Consider the following 19,072-nt stretch of genomic DNA (forward strand, 5'->3'; position numbering starts at 1 on the left):
GAACTGTCTGAAATGACTTCACTTGCAAAAATGAGTTGCTCATTTATATCCTTGATACCAATAAGGAAAGTGTCCATGTCATCTTCCTGAGTCATGCATAATCTTCAATTCTAGCTCTTTATGTAGCAGCAATGAAACTTTAGCCTCATTGCGACTTGCATAGAGACCAACCAGAATATCCCAAGCGTGTTTAGCTGATTTAGCGGAGCTAATATGAGGAGTAATTCTATGCTTCACAGATAATGCAATTAATGCATGAGCATGTGCATCTCTAACATCCCAACGAGCCTGCTTAGCAGTAGGCAAAAGAGCTCTAGCAGCAGCAATCCTGCCACCAAAGCTTGCAACATCCTCAAGAGTGCCTACATCCAGAGAATCATGACGTACATCAACGCCTTGCACAATTCAAATGCCCTTTGACACAAGAACATGTTACATCATGTAAGCCCACATTGGGTAATTGTCCCCGTCCAATTGATCCTCAGCAGCAAGCATCTTGAGCACATCTGTGTTGTTGTCAACCATGGCGAGTGACTGTACCTTATATGAAAACTGCCAAAAAGAGGAGGAACGAAGCGGGACTAACACAAGCTATATAGAACAATCCAAAGAAGATGTAAGGACCTGTTATGCAAAAAATAGCACTGACAAAAATTCTACACAAAAGGACAAAATTGCCTGCGCAATACTGCCTATAGTGGAAACGAAGGCCGAAATGAACCCGAATGGAAATTCTACGTAGATCGAGCTCTGCAATCTATCTCGAAGTATTTGTCGACATGTTGACGCTCACCAAAGCTCACCCAAATCAGACAAAGTGAGCAGGCGTGTGTTGGCGATGCTGACGACTATACTCAGGTGGACGCAACCTGCTCTGATACCGATTGTTGGAAATAGGGTTGCAGGGAAATACACACAGCTTGGAGAAGAGGAAGAAGCTCAAGGCACACAATAGAGAGTAGTATTGCTTAGTGCACAATGGAAAGATAAGTTAGCCCTAGAGTGATGGGCGTATATACAATGCACGGGGGGAAACCTCCTAATGAGGGGGAAAAATGCTCCGACGGTCGTAAGGTGTTCACACGTATCACTACCACATGTATATGATAACAAGATACTAGTGAGCCATCAGTACGAGCTATGCCATGAGGTAAAGGACACATCGTTACCACTGTTTGCATTTTTACCATCTGCACAATGAAACAATCAAGGCAAACTAGTCAAGGTCTCTTGGGGTTGTTCTTATGAGGTGACAAGTTCTCTCCTTCTCTTCTTGTTCTCTCAAATGAGCATGGTTCACGGCTCGTTGGATGAGATCAAAATCTAGGATTGAGTTAACGGGCTGTTGCAATGGTTAAAAACAAGAGGAGATCGAGAGTTCTCATTTGAGACCTTCTTTCTCATGGGAGGACCGGGTTTACAAAATCAAAGGCATGCCTTCCTTCGCAAGTCGGCCTTATTTGTCAAGCCAGAGCTGCCCTCTACTTATAAACGCCCTCTACGTGACAGAAAGGGAGGCGCGAGCACGCAGACTCTCTCTGATCTCTCTCTCTCTCTCTCTCTCTCTCTCTCTCTATCTCACACACACAATGGGGCAAATTCTTGGGCGCATTTTTGGGTGGTCCAGAGACTTCCGAATCCTCATGTTGGGCTTGGACGCTGCAGGTAATGCTCTCCTCAAGCACGCCCTGTTGAAATACAGCTCTTCATACACATAAGCATCACCTTTGGACTAGAAATGCACCCAGTTTAAGTGGCTACTTCTGATCATCTTTATGCAGGCAAGACCACCATCCTCTACAAGCTGAAGCTGAACGAGACAGTGACAACCGTCCCCACCATCGGCTTCAACGTCGAGACGGTCGAGTACAAGAATGTCAGCTTCACAGTGTGGGATGTGGGGGGCCAAGACAAAATCCGCGAACTCTGGCGCTTCTACTATCAAAATGCAGAGGTAAAACAAACTGTGCAATGTGCATTCCCAAATCCAAGTCGCATTTGCATCAAAGGCAGCCATCTCCTCATCCATAGCTTGCATTTCCGACAGCCGTTATAGCTGTATGCGTGATTGCTTCCTTCAAGAGCTTGAAAATTTGATGAAATGCAATGTTTGCTTGTATGATCATATTAGATGCAACTCTCATATGCTTCACATTTACCATTGGTTTCAATTGGGATTTCTATGTTCTTTAGGGGCTCATCTTTGTGGTGGATAGCAATGATAGCGAGAGAGTGGATCTCGCGCGGGATGAGCTACACAAATTGCTCATGCAAGACGAGCTTCGCAATGTAGTCGTGCTCGTGTTGGCAAACAAAACGGACCTTCCCAATGCCTTATCAACAGAAGAGCTCATGCAGGGTTTGGGCTTGGCTTCTCTCCGCTCCCACCCTTGGTTCATCCAACGATGTTGTGCGGTTAGTGGCATGGGTCTCGAGGAAGGCCTTGATTGGCTTGCAAAATCTATGGAACGCCGCGACAAGAAAACCACCATTGATGGCTAGCCCCTTCTCGGTCTGATGGACGTGTGATTTTTCATTATATGCATTCGTGTAAAAATGGATTGTTTTTTACAATGCTTGTGGAGCTCCCTAGAAAGTCTACACATGTTATGACTCCCAAGTGTAAATTTTTCTTAGCTTTTCTATGGATTTGATTCTCTCTCTCTCTCTCTCTCTCACACACACACACACACACACACACACTCACACACACACACACACGCACAAGATGTGTGTAAATAGGTAACCATAACTCATACTTCCGTTGGATGCCATACAAAATCAAATTGAACACAAATTCATGACCCACACTTGCTTTGGAAGCCTATAAATGCCACTTGAAAGCAATTTATGAAGCTCATTGATAAAATATCATAGAAAGTAGCTTACACACACACCTTGTGTGTGTGTGTGTGTGTGTGTGTGTGTGTGTGTGAGAGAGAGAGAGAGAGAGAGAGAGAGAGAGAGAGAGGATATAAACAAAGAAAAGTATCTTGTTAAATAGGAAACAATTTTGGACATTTACAACGAGTATCTTATAGTAGAATACTGGAATTCAGAGTTCTTTGTACCAAATAGTAAGTTAAAATTTATGGCAAGCTTCAACTTCATATAGTGTGTCAATAATAAAACTCCATTTTTTTACTAGAAGAACATCGACGATTTTTTCCAGTTTTATGCAATTTTCAGCTTCAGCAACATGGAAGTCTTTTCAATTGCCTTCAACAACAAACAATAAGGCAAATGGGAAATGTTTGCCCATATTTGATGTTGTTGGAAGCGCTTATTTGCTTGCATACCTTGGTTGTCTTTTCACAAAATTGCTTGGTTGTCTTTCCACAAAAAAACAATTTCATGAAAGTTGAGACTCGAGAGTGTAAGAAATTTAAATAGATGTGATTATCTTTCTAGCTCTGGTTGCATATGCTATGCCATGTTCTACCAAGAGTAGCGATGCTCCCCAAAACATACAAAGCTCTCGTCGTGTGGAATTTTTCACTTCATAGTGATGCCACCATCAATAGCCAACAGGAGCATCCTTTTGGAACAGTGTTACCAAGCTTTGAGAAAGTAGGTGGTTCACCAAACCTCCAAACAAATAACTTCTCATCCAAAATGGATGATGAACTCATTTTTCCTGAATTGATGTTCTAGCATAGTCTCATGCAATAATGTGCCAAGTAATGTATAGCACCAAGACCAAATGGCAAAGAAAGAAATGTCTTCAGTTCATAAAGGCCATTGCAAGGTTATATGCCCTATGTGGATGCACCAGATGTAAAGGAGTATGCAACACTAAATAATCAAGCTCTAATCTTTATTATCCATGTAAATCGGTGGTTACGATCAAAGGCTAAAAAATTGGTACAAACACATCACATGCAATATTTAGGGGGTAATTAATGGTAAACAAGCTTAAATCAATGCCTTTCATTTATTTTTTTAAATGATCAAATTAGTCACCCTCCTAACGATTGGCTACTATGGATGTGATGCATATGTCACGAGAAGATGCAAAATTCAAGCTTCAAACTTAAACACAACTTATTTAGACACTCTTATGGAAAATGATATATGCTTCAAGTCTACAACATTGATCTTTGATGTTATTCTATTTAGGCATCCAAGTTTTGTAGGTATCATACCCTATTTCTTACTGGACTTAAGCCTATTATCATTAGGTCCTTTGTACCTCTGCCTTTTAGAGAAACTAGAAGATCTTGCAATAAGGCACCAACGGTCTTCTATCTAGCCTTACACAAAATTAAATCTTCTTGCAAGCTACCTAGAGCTACAACATATAATATTCTTTTTGTAATTTGAAAACCTATGCAGAATGTACTCTCCCCAAGATGCCTTTGCATTTGTGGGCAAGACCAACTAGAGTAGTGTTGAGCTCAAATGGTTCTTGGAGCTTAGGTTGACAAAGAAGGATTCAAGTCTTGTAGGCCATCCAATTGGATTTGGCTTCTTTATTGGAGAAAGTTAAGAGTAACCAATTTGAATTCTAGTGGCTAGAGTGAAGATTTCAGTTTTGTTTTTCTGGTTGTTGTTGATCATCTTGCACCACGACGTAGAGCCTTGAAAGCTTGTAGCTAGCATTTTCTTAATGATTTTCCATATATTTTCCCTCATGCTCTTGGGCATATGTACCTTACCTATTACACAAGATCTAGCATGTTCCCCAATAGATAAGACTTTGGGAGACTAGACGAGACCATTGTGTACCACATCTATAACTACATACCTTGTCACAATAGTACTAGGCACACCACCCCTTTTACTGGGTTAAGCTTTGTATTATTTTGCTTTTGCTCCCTGAACTAAGATATGAGAAGATCCGTTGTCTCTTGGGGCAAAACTTACGGCTTTGGACATGATCTAGGAGGTGAGAGGATGAAGATGTTGATCCTTTGCATTGCACAGCAACATTTCCCACATACAAAGTTAACAAAAAGGAATATGTTTTGCTGAATGACATTCAGCATCTTTTTTATCTAAGGGAAGATTATGCTTTGGCAGTTTTGGCTGAGTGGGGATCTAATGACATAGGATTTATTGATTACTCACCTTGCCCTTAGCAGTCTTGGACACAGAGACAGAAAATTTTATTGACATCTCAAGTGTTGGAAAGCATGTGCAAGACATTGTTCTGAGATATGAGCAACAGGGTGTACCTTCTGAAGAGGAGTTCAATGAGATCCAGAAAAGGCTTAAAATAGAGCATATGGGAGAGGAAAAGACCAGAGATTATGAAGTAAGGCCAACTAGATCCATTGATATATGGGAACCTGCCTTGTTTGAGGAGGATGAGTCTCCTAAGGTATGTTTATGACCATTTTGCTTTGTCTTATTAATGTGCTGAACAATTAACCAAGACATATTTTTGCAGATTGAAATACTGGACACAGACAAATTCCTTGGCAGGGGGAAGGGTTCCAAACCCTTAAATTTAGGAAGGAACCAGAGCTTGGGACACTTTATTGGGAAGCTCAACAAAGAGACTATCATTATATTCCATAACAAGTTTACAAGAGAACCATTGCTGCCAATGCTTGCAATTAAAGCACTTGCAAAGGTTGTTGGTTCATATCAGCTTCCTCCAGGGTTAGAGAAGTTAATATTGGTGGAAAAGGAGGAAGCCATTAGAATTTTTGGATTCTTCCCTGGCCTTATTGGTTCTAGAGCTGGTTATTTTGCAACAATGGCATCCTATGTGCTTGCCCACTCTGGGGAGCTCAAGAGACAAATGATAGGCTACAATAAGCAGAAGTTTCTGAAGTTTAGGGGTGAAGTTGATGTACCTTCATCAAAAGACTGACTTTGCTCAAACCTGTACTTTGGCCCACTTTCTACCTTGTCTCTCTCTTGTAGCTAGCCATTGTAAGAATTTTTCATTTGCAGATGAACTATTATATGAATTTTGTCTTTTCTGCTTGTTCCTGTGTAAGGCATTTGCTAAATCTGAGTTCAGTAGTGCTTTCTTTGTCATTTTTGATGTGGTTCTATGCCATATTTGTCTATAGAACCATTGGAAAACCTCAAGCAAGCTGTTTGCCTTCACTTCACCTCCCTCATGTCTTGTATGCTTGAAAAACTTGGTTCTTGCTTGATAATGGGATTTCTCCATGCCTTGTGTAGACCATATGGACAGGGAGCCCCATCTCTTTACAAACCAGGCAGTGGTTTGTAAAGAGATGGGGCAAAGTAAAAGTGTGTCAATAATTAGTAAGTATGAGATTAATCATATGCTGCCAAACTAAAAGTATGTACATATTAAAAAGGTAAGAAAATAAATAAAAAACTTACCATGTAATGTGTGAATTCCTGATCCCAAGCATCTTTCATTGCACTTTTGAAGTTATTGAGCACTTTCTTGAAATTTGGCAGATCACTTTTGCCCCAGGATGTCTTATCACAGTAGAAAAATACTTTGTCTAGTGATTCTCATACCTCTACTTTTTTATTTCTTGATGTACCTTCAAGACCATGATCTTTGATGGCATTGTGGAGAGATTTCCACTGGTTATACTTCACATTGGATGAACCCTTCTTGGCATTTACCTTTCCTAGTTTGCCATGAAACCCTAGGAAAGCTCTGGCCTTCACACCACCAAAAGATACCTTTCTAGGCACATTGTTTCCATTTGAAGACCTCTTCAGGTCTGTTTCAATCTTAACCTTACCACTGTGAAGGCCAATTTCTGATAAAACCCTTTCAATACATTTGATTGCAGCATCTCTAGCTGCTTTTGGCTGTAACTTCCAGGCAAACCCCACATACAGATGTACAATTTTCTCCACAATTCTGCAAAGAGCATGCAGAGTGCATATGTGGACATTAGCAAGTGGAATATTTAAAACTGCTTTGAAGTTTGGATCTTGAGTATGCCTATTGGGTGCTTTGTTCCAATTTGCAGGATTACATTCTTTTGTTGATGCCATACAATACAGACAAGGGCTCTTTGCCATAGCTCCTTTGGAGACATTGTACATACATTTAAGGGTTTTAAGGTCTCCTCCCATGTGCCATTCCACCCTGTAACTTCCAAACCCTTCTACTTCAAGCTCTTCCCCTAATTCTTGTGCATTAATGACTTCGGGTATTGTTGTTTGATGGAAAACCCAATCCAGAACATCAAAGTCTTCACTCTCTACTTCAAAAGCACCTAGCCACCAGACATTCTTCTTCGATTGCACACTGAAGTACTTGGTATCCTTCGGTTTCAATGCTCTGTTCATTAAAGTTATGGAAATCCTCTCAATTTTTTTGTTCTTAACAATCTCACATTCATCAAGCTTTATCACAAAACTGACAACACCATTTGCTTTTGTATGCTCCAGCTCATAGAATCTGATCATTTCCTTCTGAAGTGTCTTCAAGTCAAGGAAAATATTATTGAACTTGTCAAATTGAAGATCCCTCTTGTTACCATGATAGGTACCATGAATGTGGTGAGGCTCACCCAACATCTCCATTATCCTCTCATTGATCTTTTTCCTTGCCTGCTGCACAATGGATGGCTTTGGAAGCAACGAGGACTTGACTTTACATTGCTTTAACCTTGACTTCATATTTTTGAACAGCTTGCTATAACCATCTCTGTTAATGCCTACCTTATCCATAGTATATTGCACATCCTCCTTGTCCAAGCAAGAGCTTTGCAAAAATCCCTCAATGCACTGCTCCTTTGCCTTTTTAAACTTCTTCTCTGTGAAAATCTTTTTGGCAACCTTGGGAGGTAAAACATCACAATAATGTTTAGCTGCCATTTCCATGTTTGATGCAGAGTTTGGTTGTAGCAAAGTCCTAAATCAAAAGGAACAAAATTAACTGATTATTGATCTTGTCCAAATGACACCAACAAAATAAACAAACAGTGATCAACTAAATAAAAGTTAAATGAATATTAATCATTTAATAAAGAACAATAGCATAATAACAACCTAACAAAAATATTAACAACCTAACATAAGCATAATAATGTGGAGCAGAATCATAATACAACTTAGCAAAGAAAAGTAACCTAAGCATATTAACAAAGAATAGCAGCAACTTAACAATATAAAATAAGCATATATACCTTGCTGCTCTGATTCTCCTGCTGCAACCTCCTCCACCACGTCTCAAGGCTTCAATGTTCTATAACTTCTTTTCTCTTTGTCTGTTTCCTAACATTGTATTCTTTCTTCTAGCTTGTTTGAGCTGAGTTTGTAGCTTTTCGTTGCTCTCTTTACATTCCTCAAGCTGTTGTTTAAGAGTATTTATCATTTGTTTGGTCAAATGATCTTCTAACTTAAGAATATCTCTCTCTGCCGCAAGACTCTGTGTATAACCCAGCAACCCTCTTTGACCATCACCCACAAATTTTATCAAAGATGAACAATTTGAGAATGGGGGAGTTCTCTTTGTCATTGGGTCCACTGGATACAATCTTCCATCACTCCAGAGATCAATGTGTTTTTTTTTATCTTGCCGCATTGCTTCAATTATGGACGAGGACACCTCTGCACATTTGTTTCTCTTGCGCACTGGACAATATTCTTCATTTAGCTCAATGTGTAGATGGTATAAGCTTCTCTTCTCCATGGAAGTCTGTTAACAGTATTTGTCAGAGATAGTACTATAGGGAAAAGCTCTGCAGATACGAGGAAGAAGACGACACAGAAAAGGTTTGTTTCAGCTTTTGGAAATTTTGAATTTTGGGCCAGAACTGACGTTTTTGTTAGTTTTGGAGGGAGTATTTTTCAGAATACTAAAGATCCTAGAAATATTTGACAATGACATGTTTCGGCAGAGGTAAAAAGGACGCAAAATCACCTTTTTACAAACATTTCACTATTTTTTAAATAAATTATATATTCTCTCTCTACATATTCTTACAGGGCACAAAAGTGACCTCAAAATTCCCCTAATGCATCGTCAGAATCGATCTTTTGTACTAGAAGCATGATATGATTGTGATCGCCTCACGCTAGCCACTTTCTCTATTTTGCATTTCAAGCTTCTTTGCACTCTAATCTTCTTCCTTTCGCTCCCCTCTAAAACTCTGTAGAACCAATTGAACATTTTGTGTAGGGCATTGCTCTTTTTTCTCCCACCTCCATGCCATGTATTTTTTTAAATACACTGCTTTTGCTTGATAGTGTGAGCGCTCCATTCCTTGGCTACTCCAGATGCCCAATGAACCGAATGTGTCGAGAAAAAATGAGCTATGAGCAAAAAGAATGTGCTGCAAAAATATAAAACTTTGATTCAAAGACTGATTTTTTTTTACTACAAAGACAAATTGTTCAACCCACCATGTAATGTGTTATGTGTGTCTCCCCCCAGGCATCCACCATTTGCGCGGTGAAACTATTGACTACAAACTTTAAGGTGGATATCTCAGCAGAAGTTAGCTTTGTCTTTTCAAGAAAACAAAAAATATCATCTACAGACTGCCACACACGAGCACTCTTAATTCTTAGGGCTGCTTCGTTACCTTTTTAGTAGGTGGTAATGTCACACACCTTTTTATGGGACTTTGGGAGTCATAATAGTCAGAAAGCATATTCCTAGCTTTACTACCACCCATACATATTTTATTTGGACGATCCTGTGTACTTCCAGATGCCTTCTTTTCCTTTGATAAATCTATTGCACCCCCATGTAGGCCAACACTTGATAGAATAGATTCGAGTTCTATGATACACTCTTCCCTTCTTTCTGCAGGCTCCATATTCCAAGCATACTTAATATGGAGCATAAGCAACTTGTCAAGAATTTGTAGACGGGCATGAAGAGTGCACACATGCACATTTATCAGAGGAATGGGTAGAATAGGATCCCAATTTGGATCGTCCATGTCTCAATTAGGGGGTACACTCTAGTTACAACTGACGATACCTTGAAACCATTGTTGTAGTGCTTTACCCACTGTTTATGTAGTGGTCACACCTTTTGCAGAGTTGACTGCAGCTTTGCCACCCTTACCCTTGCCCTCAGTTCCTAATGAGACTTTACTATGGCAACAATAAATGAATGGAAAGAGGGTCATTGCACCTTGCTTGCATCCTAACAAACACTTGAGAGTTTTCAATTCTCCTGTCAAATGCCACTCCACTTGAACGTACCCAGACCTAAAACCTGCAATCATTGTCCTTCTTGTTGTTGCCAAATGAAATAGGTGTTTCCCTTCTTGCTAGCATTTAGCTCAACATCAACGTCCACCAAGGCTCTTTTCATAAGCATAACGCTTACCCTTTCGAGTCGTTGACCTTTGACAATCTGGCACTCATCAAGCTTCATCACAAAGATAACTTTGCCATCATACTATTCTTGTGTCAACCCATAAAATTTGATCATTGACTCCTAGAGCTTCAAGAAGTCAACATAGACATTCTTGAACTCGTTGTAAAACGAAAGGATTTGTTCTCTTCTAATGACAGGGAATCCTCCACATATTGAAATCCACCCAGCAAGCTTGCAACATCATTATTGGCGCACATATTCACAACGCTAACACTATAAGGCGTTGGCAGCAACCTAAACAAACCTTTTGCTCTGTGATCTAGTATGACAAGTCTATACAAAGCTTTGTAGGCCTTGAAACTTAATCCTGCGCTGTCACACACCTCCATCATCTCCTAAGGGGACACAATGCTCTTTGGCTCATTGAAATACTTTCGGCGCAAAACATTCGCAATGCTAGCATTGGATGGTACATCCAATAGCTCCACCAACTCCATTGATTTGATGATATGCTGCAGCAAAGTATGTCCTTTTGTTTTAGCATTGGAATCGATTCCCATCATCATCCGAGCCAAGTTCCTGCATATTGAAATAATATTACAGCAACCTGCAAAAAATGTATGAAATTAGAAGCTTGTATTTGTATTCATACTGAGTTTGACGGATAAGTTTCTTTTGATCTCCACCGCTTGAAGATAGCATAGACATCGCATGTCTCTTGCGCTTGCAAATGTGATAGCCCAATGGAATGTGTGAGATGATCGATTCGCCGATGCATATCACGTGCAGTGTGTTGTAGATGAACATAATTGTCTAAACGACGCTCTTGCTCCATTTTTTAATGCTCTGCATTTTTAATAAGCTTTGACATCTCGTCGTTTAGCTGCTTCGTCTTCTCGTTGGCTTCCTCTCTGACTTGCTGGATGTCTTTCACGTACTTTTTTTGCAATGATGAATAGGCAACACATAGATGTTTTCTTGCTTTCCTATCATTGACAAAAGCTGAATGTAATCTCGAGCTATGGCCAAACAATCCGTCTCTCCCATGTCCAATAAAACGCAGTGGCTCACTGACATTACGAAAAGGCGGCAATGCATTGGTCATTGGATTGCCAGGGTAAATATCGCCATCAACCCATAAGTTGATTGCCTTGCATCCATGGTTTTGTAGCTAGTCTCCAGCATTGGGATTGATGTGGCAAGTTGCACAGTAACGTACTCCTACTCTAAATTAGTGTCTAATCGATATCGTTTTGACTTGTTAGTAATGTCTTGCAGTGGTAGGGGATTGAATGACATTTGTGTTAGTTAATGAAGAAAATTAGTGAGAATGTGTAATGGTGACTACTACAACCAGGTGAAGCTGGCTATGGAGGAAAGAATTGGAGAGTACTCAGAGATAGGATAAAAGGATTATGTTGTGGAGGGAAGAAAGAGGGGGAGTCTAGCTCAATCTCCTTTGAATTCAAATTTTTGATCATGAGCGTAGAGAGAGAGAAATATTGCTGCACACAGAGGTAATGGAGTTTTCCATTGTTCTCAGCTGGAGCTGGAGTGGGAGAAGCATGAGAGAGAGAGAGAGAGAGAGAGAGAGAGAGAGAGAGAAAGAGAGAGAGAAAGACAATAAAGAAAGAGAGAGTGGGAGAGAGGGTAGATCTGCAACCTTGGAGGATCTACACTTTTTCAGAAAGAGGCAGTCAAGAATGCTCCTTAATGATTGGGAGAGGAAGTGACAAGAGAGAAAAGGGGGAAAGAAAAAGAGAGATTTGGCTCACGGTTAGAGAGAAAATGCAATGAGAGAATATGGCAAATCTGCTTTTCTGGCAGGGGGGTTGAAAAGTGCCTCCTTTGATGAGTTCTAAGTGAGAGAGAGTGTTTATATGTTAGAGAGAGAAGATGGGTGGAAAAAGGACATTTTAAAATTCATTTACCCACCTCTCTTTTGGGTTACTAAATAGACTATTTTCAAATCAAAATATGAAAATGGCTTTTTAAAAATTGTAGCATAGGCCTTTTTTCCCTCTCTTTTAGGCTTGGTCAAACTTGGCTTAAGCTTTAAGCATTCCCTTAAATTGCCAAATAAAGAGGCCCTCCTATACCCCATTCACTTCCTAATGAAACAGTAGTCATACGATAAGTGGGAGCAAAAGGCTGCATTACAAATACTTCCTCAAATATGTGACAATTCAAGAAAGCAGTAACAATGTCTAATTGATGTATATTCCATCCAAAGTGAGATACCAATGCACATAGAAAACAACAGTAGTCATCCGATAAGTGGGAGCAAAAGTCTCTTCATAGTAGTCAATGCCTTTTTGTTGTGCATAACCTTTTGCAACAAGTCTAGCCTTATGTCCTCACCATGTGGATTATGTTTCAACTTGTAAACTCACTTTGTACCAATGTCATTTTTGCAAGGAGGCAAATCACATAGTCCATGTCTCAGTTTTTGTAAGTGCATCTAATTACATTGCAGCCATCCATTTTTTTGGATTGTGTGCTTCATCAAAAGAAAGAGGTTCCTCTTCATCATATAAACTAGAAACAGCCAAAGCATAACAATTTGATGCATATGATGCATGGCAAGAACATGAACGAGTATGATAGATAGAGGTGCATCCATGCACCAACCATTTTGGCATATCCCTAGCCTCTGAAAATTGATGTACTTTTGCATCATTAATAGGCTGATCTGTAACATTTTTCTAAACACCCATAGGCTATCCATTTGCCTCGTTGGATCTTACTTTCAAGTTTCCACCATAAAACAAGGCAACAAGGTGTCATAAATGTCTTCTGAGCTTACATTATTGTCTTTGGTACATGATAACCGAGGCTGTGAACACAATCTTCCACAAATACAACATCTTATGAAACCAGGATATGTTTTGTTTGTAGATATTATAGCATATAACCTTTGCTTTCAGGACAATAACCATAAAAATTTGCATTTGATAGCCTTATCATCCAATTTTTTGTGTTGCTTGTGTGCCACCAAAGCATGAGCTAAATAACCAAAAATGTGCATGTGATCAATAGTTGGCTTCTTATTATTCTCCTTAAGGAGTCTTAGATTGCAAGCTTTAGTAAGGCACCTATTAAGTACATAGGTAGCACACATGATAGCCTCAACCAAAATAAATATGGTAAAGCTTGACTCTTGATCATATATCATGCCATCTCTGTAAGCGACTTGTTTTTCCTTGGTGAAACACCCTTTTTCTTATGTGTATATGGTACCGTACATTGGTGTTTTATCCCACAACTCACCAAAAATGCATTAAAATCATGAGACATATACTCCCCAATTTATCTAAATGGAGGGTGGGTGCCCATAGTACATTTTGGGATATTTGTGCTTGAAGCACATGAACACTTTGGACTTTGGACTTTGCTTTAAATGGATACACCCATGCATTATGGAGTATCATCAATAAAACTCGTAAAGTACAGATAATTACCCACGGTAGAGTTTACATAGGCCCACAAACATCACTATGCACAAGCTATACTTGCAAGTAGCCCATACTAAACCATCCTTTGAAAACTTTGAATGTTGCATCTTACCCATGATATAGCCTTCACAAACATGCTAGAAGGAGCTTCAAGAGATGGAAAAGAAGCAACCATGTCCAATTTTTGCAACTACAACAAATTGGCAATTTCAGATACCCAAAATGTGCATGCCAAAGTTTTGAATCTGAAACTACTTTTGAATCCACAATTGTATTTGCAAATTTATCCCCACACTTGTATTACAAAGTGATCTTATATAGCCCACAACACAAAATACTACATACAACAATTTCATCACCAGGACTGAGATCATGAACTGTACATCTGTTATCCACATATTTGACCCCATGACTAAGTCTTGTAAGTGTAGATACAAAAAATAGATTCTGTTTTATCCTTGGTATATAAAGTGCATCAACAATTGTGAAAGAACTGCTATTTGCAGCAGTTAGCACAATCTTTCCAACTCCCTTAACGAGTTAAGAGGCAATGCTGTTGTGAGTGGCTGTATTCCCGTGAGGAACAACCTCAAGAGAGGTAAACAAGTCATGATGTGAAGTAATGTGCTTTGTAGCACCACTATCAGAGTACCAAACTTGTGACTCTGTAGCATCTAACATACATGCATCATGGATAGATGGATCATAAAGTACACTGCATTAAATGCCCATTCTGCATGTACATCAACATCACAATCTCCATTTAGAAAATATTCTGCAATAGTTGCACTGGTAGAAGATCTTTTTTTTTTTTCCTTGGCTCTTTGGCCTTTGAAGTGGTAGAAGATCTGACTTCTGCAATAGGTGCACTAGTAGAAGATCCAATTTTTTATTTTATTGTTTTGGCTTCTTTGGCCTTCAACTTAGAACATTTCTTCATCAAGCAATCATTAGCCTTGCAATAATGGTAAGTAATCTTTTTCTTACCTTTTTCACTAAAATTCTTAGACGAGGTGCTACCAAAGAAAGCACTAGACACAGGTGACCTACTACATCCCTGCTACTCATAAAAGCATCTTGGGAAGTGGCTGCATTGATGTTACCTCTTCCTCTTTGAGTAGTAACAAAAGCCTATTTAACTATACGTTGTTTAGCCCTATTCTTTCTTGGAAGTGACTTCTATAACAGCAACGTACACAATGCACCAAACTTGACAGGTTGAGGATATCCTTGGGTCATAAGCCTCCAAGTACTAGCAAAAGTCTAACAAGAGTCTGGCAACACATGGAGAAAAATTTGTACAAGTGAACTATTGATAACAACTTCACCTATAGATATGAGTTGCCCATTAATATCCTTGAGACAAGCAAGAAAAGTCTCCATGTCATCTTCCTCTTGTATAATCTCTGACTCCAGCTCTTTACGTAGGAATGTTGTTTTTGCCTCATTACAACTTGCTTAAAGACCACCTAGAGTATCCCAAGGCTATTTTGCTGATTTTTATGAGTGAACGTGAGGAATAATAGTGCGTAAGGCATAAATGCATGAGCTTGCGCATATCTTACATCCCAACAAGATTGCTCAATCGTAGGTAAAACAACTCTAGCAACAATAGATCTGCTAGAACCTACAACATCCTCAACAAAGCATGTATCTAATGAAGGCAAACATATATTGATGCCCTGCACAACATCTAGATGCCCTTTTGCATAAGAATGTGCATCATCATGTAAGCCCACATTGCGTAGCTATCCCCATCTAGTTTGTCCTCAGCATCAAACATCGTGAAAACATTTGTGTTGCTATTAGCCATGATGAGTGACTACACACGATGTGAAGACTATCTCGAAAAAGGAAAAATGAAGTAAGACTAACATGTGCTATATAGAACAACCCAAAGAGGACTATAAGGAACTTTTTTTGTAGAAAATTGCACTGACAAAAAATTTGCACAAAAGGATGAAATTGCATGTGCAGTCTTGTAGTGGAAACGGAGGCCAAAAAGAGCTCGAATGAAAAATATGAGCACACCAAGCTCTACAAGCGTACCCAAAGTATTAATCAGCATGTTGATGCTTGCAAAAGCTTGTGAAAATTGAAGAGTGTGAGAAATAGCTTTCAAGGACCCATGGTTGTGAGCTCCAGTGCAGGAGAAAATCGAGCAGGAAGTATGGCGAGCAGGGAAAGCCCGGATGGGGGTGGTGCTATGACATCTTTCTCTTGCCATGCCAGTAAGAGCAGGTTGATGCCTTATGTGCGCGGTTTTGTGATGCTCGCCCGAGACCTCTTCCATTCACAAGCGGCCGTGCCCGCATGCTTCTCAACAGACACTCCTTGTCGCCCGAGACCTCTTCCCTTCACAAGCGACCGTGCCTTCAAGCTTCTTGACAAACACTCCTCATCTTCTCCCTGACTTCCATGGATTGCATGACAAGACCACGCCCTCCTCCTCCTTTCCCAGAATATCCTGAGGCTCCGATACCAGTGTAAAGCCCTTGGTGGGACTCCTTGGAATGAGCCTCCCAACCTCCCTTTAAATAGCCCCCTGGGCCTCATTCCCTATCCACACTCGCATTCGGCCCCTTGGGCCTGGTCCTTGACCACCGAGCATTGCCCTTGGCATGACATTGGGAACCAAATAATCAATAGTTTTATGACCATTGCAGAAGTTATGATGACCTCGACGCCCCAATAGACATCATTGCCAATAGCATAGTCTTGTAGAATGGAGATTTGGATATCTTGTATTGCCATGGCAAGTTGTGAGAGTATAAATTTTTTTGAGCGGTGTTGTGATGTAAATTTTTGAAGTGAAAGATTCCTAAGTCACAGAGACTGCGAATAGAGACCACCAATATGAATAATGGTTGATCTTCTCGGAAAGGTGGATAGTCCTTCAAGGTAGTGTTGTATTAGGGGAGGGAGAGAGGAGTTTAAGGGTTGTGAAGGTAGAAAAGGGAATATAAGGAAGTATTTATGAGGGGATTGGATCTTTGGGTAGTGTGTATGAAGAAAAGTTATTTCGTAGGGGTATAGAATAAGAGAGGGAGAGAAAGATCCGCTACTCTTTTGTTGTATTGGAAGTCCAAAGGGAAAGAGGAGGCTAAGCGTGTCGTGCATGGTGGATGCCAAGGAGTGAGAGAGAGATAATTGGATGGCAATTGTACTAAGAGAGAGAGATGAAAATTGGATGACAGCTGGTGGGAGAGAAAGAGACGTTGTTGTTCTACATGCACAAGGAGGCGTGAGGTAGTGTTTGTTTTGAGTGAGATAGCTTTTGAGGACTCGAGTGTGAGGCAAATGAGAGAGAGAGAGAGAGAGAGAGAGAGAGAGAGAGAGAGAGAGAGAGAGAGAGAGAGAGAGAGAGAGACGTGGAGCCTCTTGTGTGGCTATGTGAGCCATGAGGGCATGCATGCATACAAAGTGGATCCCCACTATTGGGGTGGTTGAATTGATGGTACCATGTGGTCCTTCGCTGTTGGTTGGTAGAAAACCATGCCAAAATGATGTGTGTGTGTGTGTGTGTGTGTGTGTGTGTGTGAGAGAGAGAGAGAGAGAGAGAGAGAGAGAGAGAGAGAGAGAGAGAGAGAGAGAGAGAGAGAGAGAGAGAGAGAGAGAGAGAGAGAGAGAGAGAGTTAACGATGGATACTTGCTCTAGTTGACGAGATGTGTAAGGGTTGGGTATGTGGTGTCTGTATAGCTTGGAACAATGTGGGTGGCATGCAAGACGAGTTAGTTGATGGGTGGAGGATAAGAGTGAGAGGGATGGTAGCCGATGGTGGCTTGTTCGTGTGTGTGTGTGTGTGTGTGTGTGTGTGTGTGTGTGTGTGTGTGTGTGTGTGTGTGTGTGAGTGAGAGAGAGAGAGAGAGAGAGAGAGAGAGAGAGAGAGAGAGAGAGAGAGAGAGAGAGAGAGAGAGAGAGAGAGAGAGAGAGGGAGAGAGAGAGAGAGAGAGAGAGAGAGAGAGAGACAGATGGCAGCTTGCAGTTATTTGAGACAAAAAGAAGCAAGGAGAAAGAAAGAGAGAGGTCGGCGGCTCTTTGGTTGCATGAGGGTTGGAGTGGTTGTCCAGCGTATTGGCGTGCCATGGTGTGTGCACCTCGGCTTATCCAGTTCAGGGAGTGGGAAAGATTGTGCTCACTGCTGCTAATGGCAGTTCCTTCACACTTGTTGATGCACTTCATGTACCTGGGATCAAGAAGAATGTCTTGTCTGTATCCGCACTTGCTAGACTTGGACTTGTAGTCAAATTTGTGGATGACAGATGTAAAGTTCATGATCTCAGTTTTGGTGATGAAATTGTTGCATCTGGCCTTTTGTGCCGTGGGCTGTATAAGCTCACTTTGTATGACAAGTGTGGACAAAATTTTGCAAATGTTGTTGCAGATTCAAGGGCTATTTCATATGCAAAACTTTGGCATGCACGTTTTGGTCATCTGAATTTTGCCAGTTTGCTGCGTTTGCAAAAATCTGATATGGTTGCTTCTTTGCCGCCTCTTGAAGCACTTGTCAAACATGTTTGTGAAGGCTATATTTTGGGTAAGATGCAGCGTTTGAAGTTTCCAAAGGATGGTTCAATTCGGGCCACATGCAGGTTGTAGCTTGTGCATAGTGATGTTTGTGGGCCCATGCAAACTCCGTCCTTGGGCAATTACCTGTACTTCGTGACTTTCATTGATGATTACTCCAGGCATGCATGGGTATTTCCGCTTAAAGCGAAGTCCGAAGTTTTTATGTGCTTCAAAAAATTTCTGGCTATGGCTGAAAATGTCTCGAAATGTACTATGGGCACCCTCCGTTCCGATCGAGGGGGGGAGTATACGTCTCATGAATTTAATGCATTTCTGGCTAGTCGTGGGATAAAACACCAATGTACAGTGCCTTATACACCTCAGCAAAATGGTGTTGCTGAGAGGAAAAACAGGTCACTGACGGAAATGGCACGATGTATGGTCAAAAGTCAAGCTTTACCACATTCTTTTGGCTTGAGGCCATCATGTGTGCCACTTATGTACTTAACAGGTGTCCTACGAAAGCTTTGCAGTCTATTACTCCATATGAAGCATGGCATGATAGAAAGCCTTCTATTGAGCACATGCGTGTTTTTGGCTGTTTGGCATATGCTTCGGTGCCACAAGTGCAGCGCAGAAAATTGGATGATAAAGCTGTCAAATGTATTTTTGTTGGTTATAGTGCTGAAAGCAAAGGTTACAGGTTGTATCATCCGCAAACAAAACGTACTCTGGTTTCACGGGATGTAGTGTTTGTGGAAGATTTTGTTCAGCCCTTGCTATCATGTACTAGAGACAGTAATGTAAGCTCACAGGACATTTATGACACTTTGTTGCCTCTTTTCAGTGGTGGAAATACGAATGTAAGTTCCA

At 40.6% G+C, this 19,072-nt stretch overlaps 2 protein-coding genes across 2 annotated transcripts; both read left to right on the forward strand.

Annotated features, from left to right (window-relative positions):
• Positions 1–1,462: 1,462 nt before the first annotated feature.
• LOC147451491 (ADP-ribosylation factor 1-like) lies at positions 1,463–2,658 on the forward strand. The gene is made up of 3 exons (XM_086520946.1): positions 1,463–1,665; positions 1,782–1,954; positions 2,194–2,658. Exons 1-3 carry the CDS (start codon positions 1,590–1,592, stop codon positions 2,500–2,502), a joined length of 558 nt encoding a protein of 185 aa, XP_086377072.1. The 5' UTR covers positions 1,463–1,589; the 3' UTR covers positions 2,503–2,658.
• A 372-nt stretch (positions 2,659–3,030) lies between these two features.
• On the forward strand, positions 3,031–5,865 carry LOC147451492 (uncharacterized). Its single transcript, XM_086520947.1, has 2 exons — positions 3,031–5,323; positions 5,393–5,865. The coding sequence occupies exons 1-2, from the start codon at positions 5,228–5,230 to the stop codon at positions 5,819–5,821; spliced, it is 525 nt and encodes a 174-aa protein (XP_086377073.1). The 5' UTR covers positions 3,031–5,227; the 3' UTR covers positions 5,822–5,865.
• The last annotated feature ends 13,207 nt before the right edge of the window (positions 5,866–19,072 follow it).

The sequence above is a fragment of the Adiantum capillus-veneris genome, chromosome 9 (assembly GCF_014529385.1).
Source record: "Adiantum capillus-veneris isolate H3 chromosome 9, ASM1452938v2, whole genome shotgun sequence".
In the NCBI taxonomy this organism is placed as follows: Eukaryota; Viridiplantae; Streptophyta; class Polypodiopsida; order Polypodiales; family Pteridaceae; genus Adiantum; species Adiantum capillus-veneris.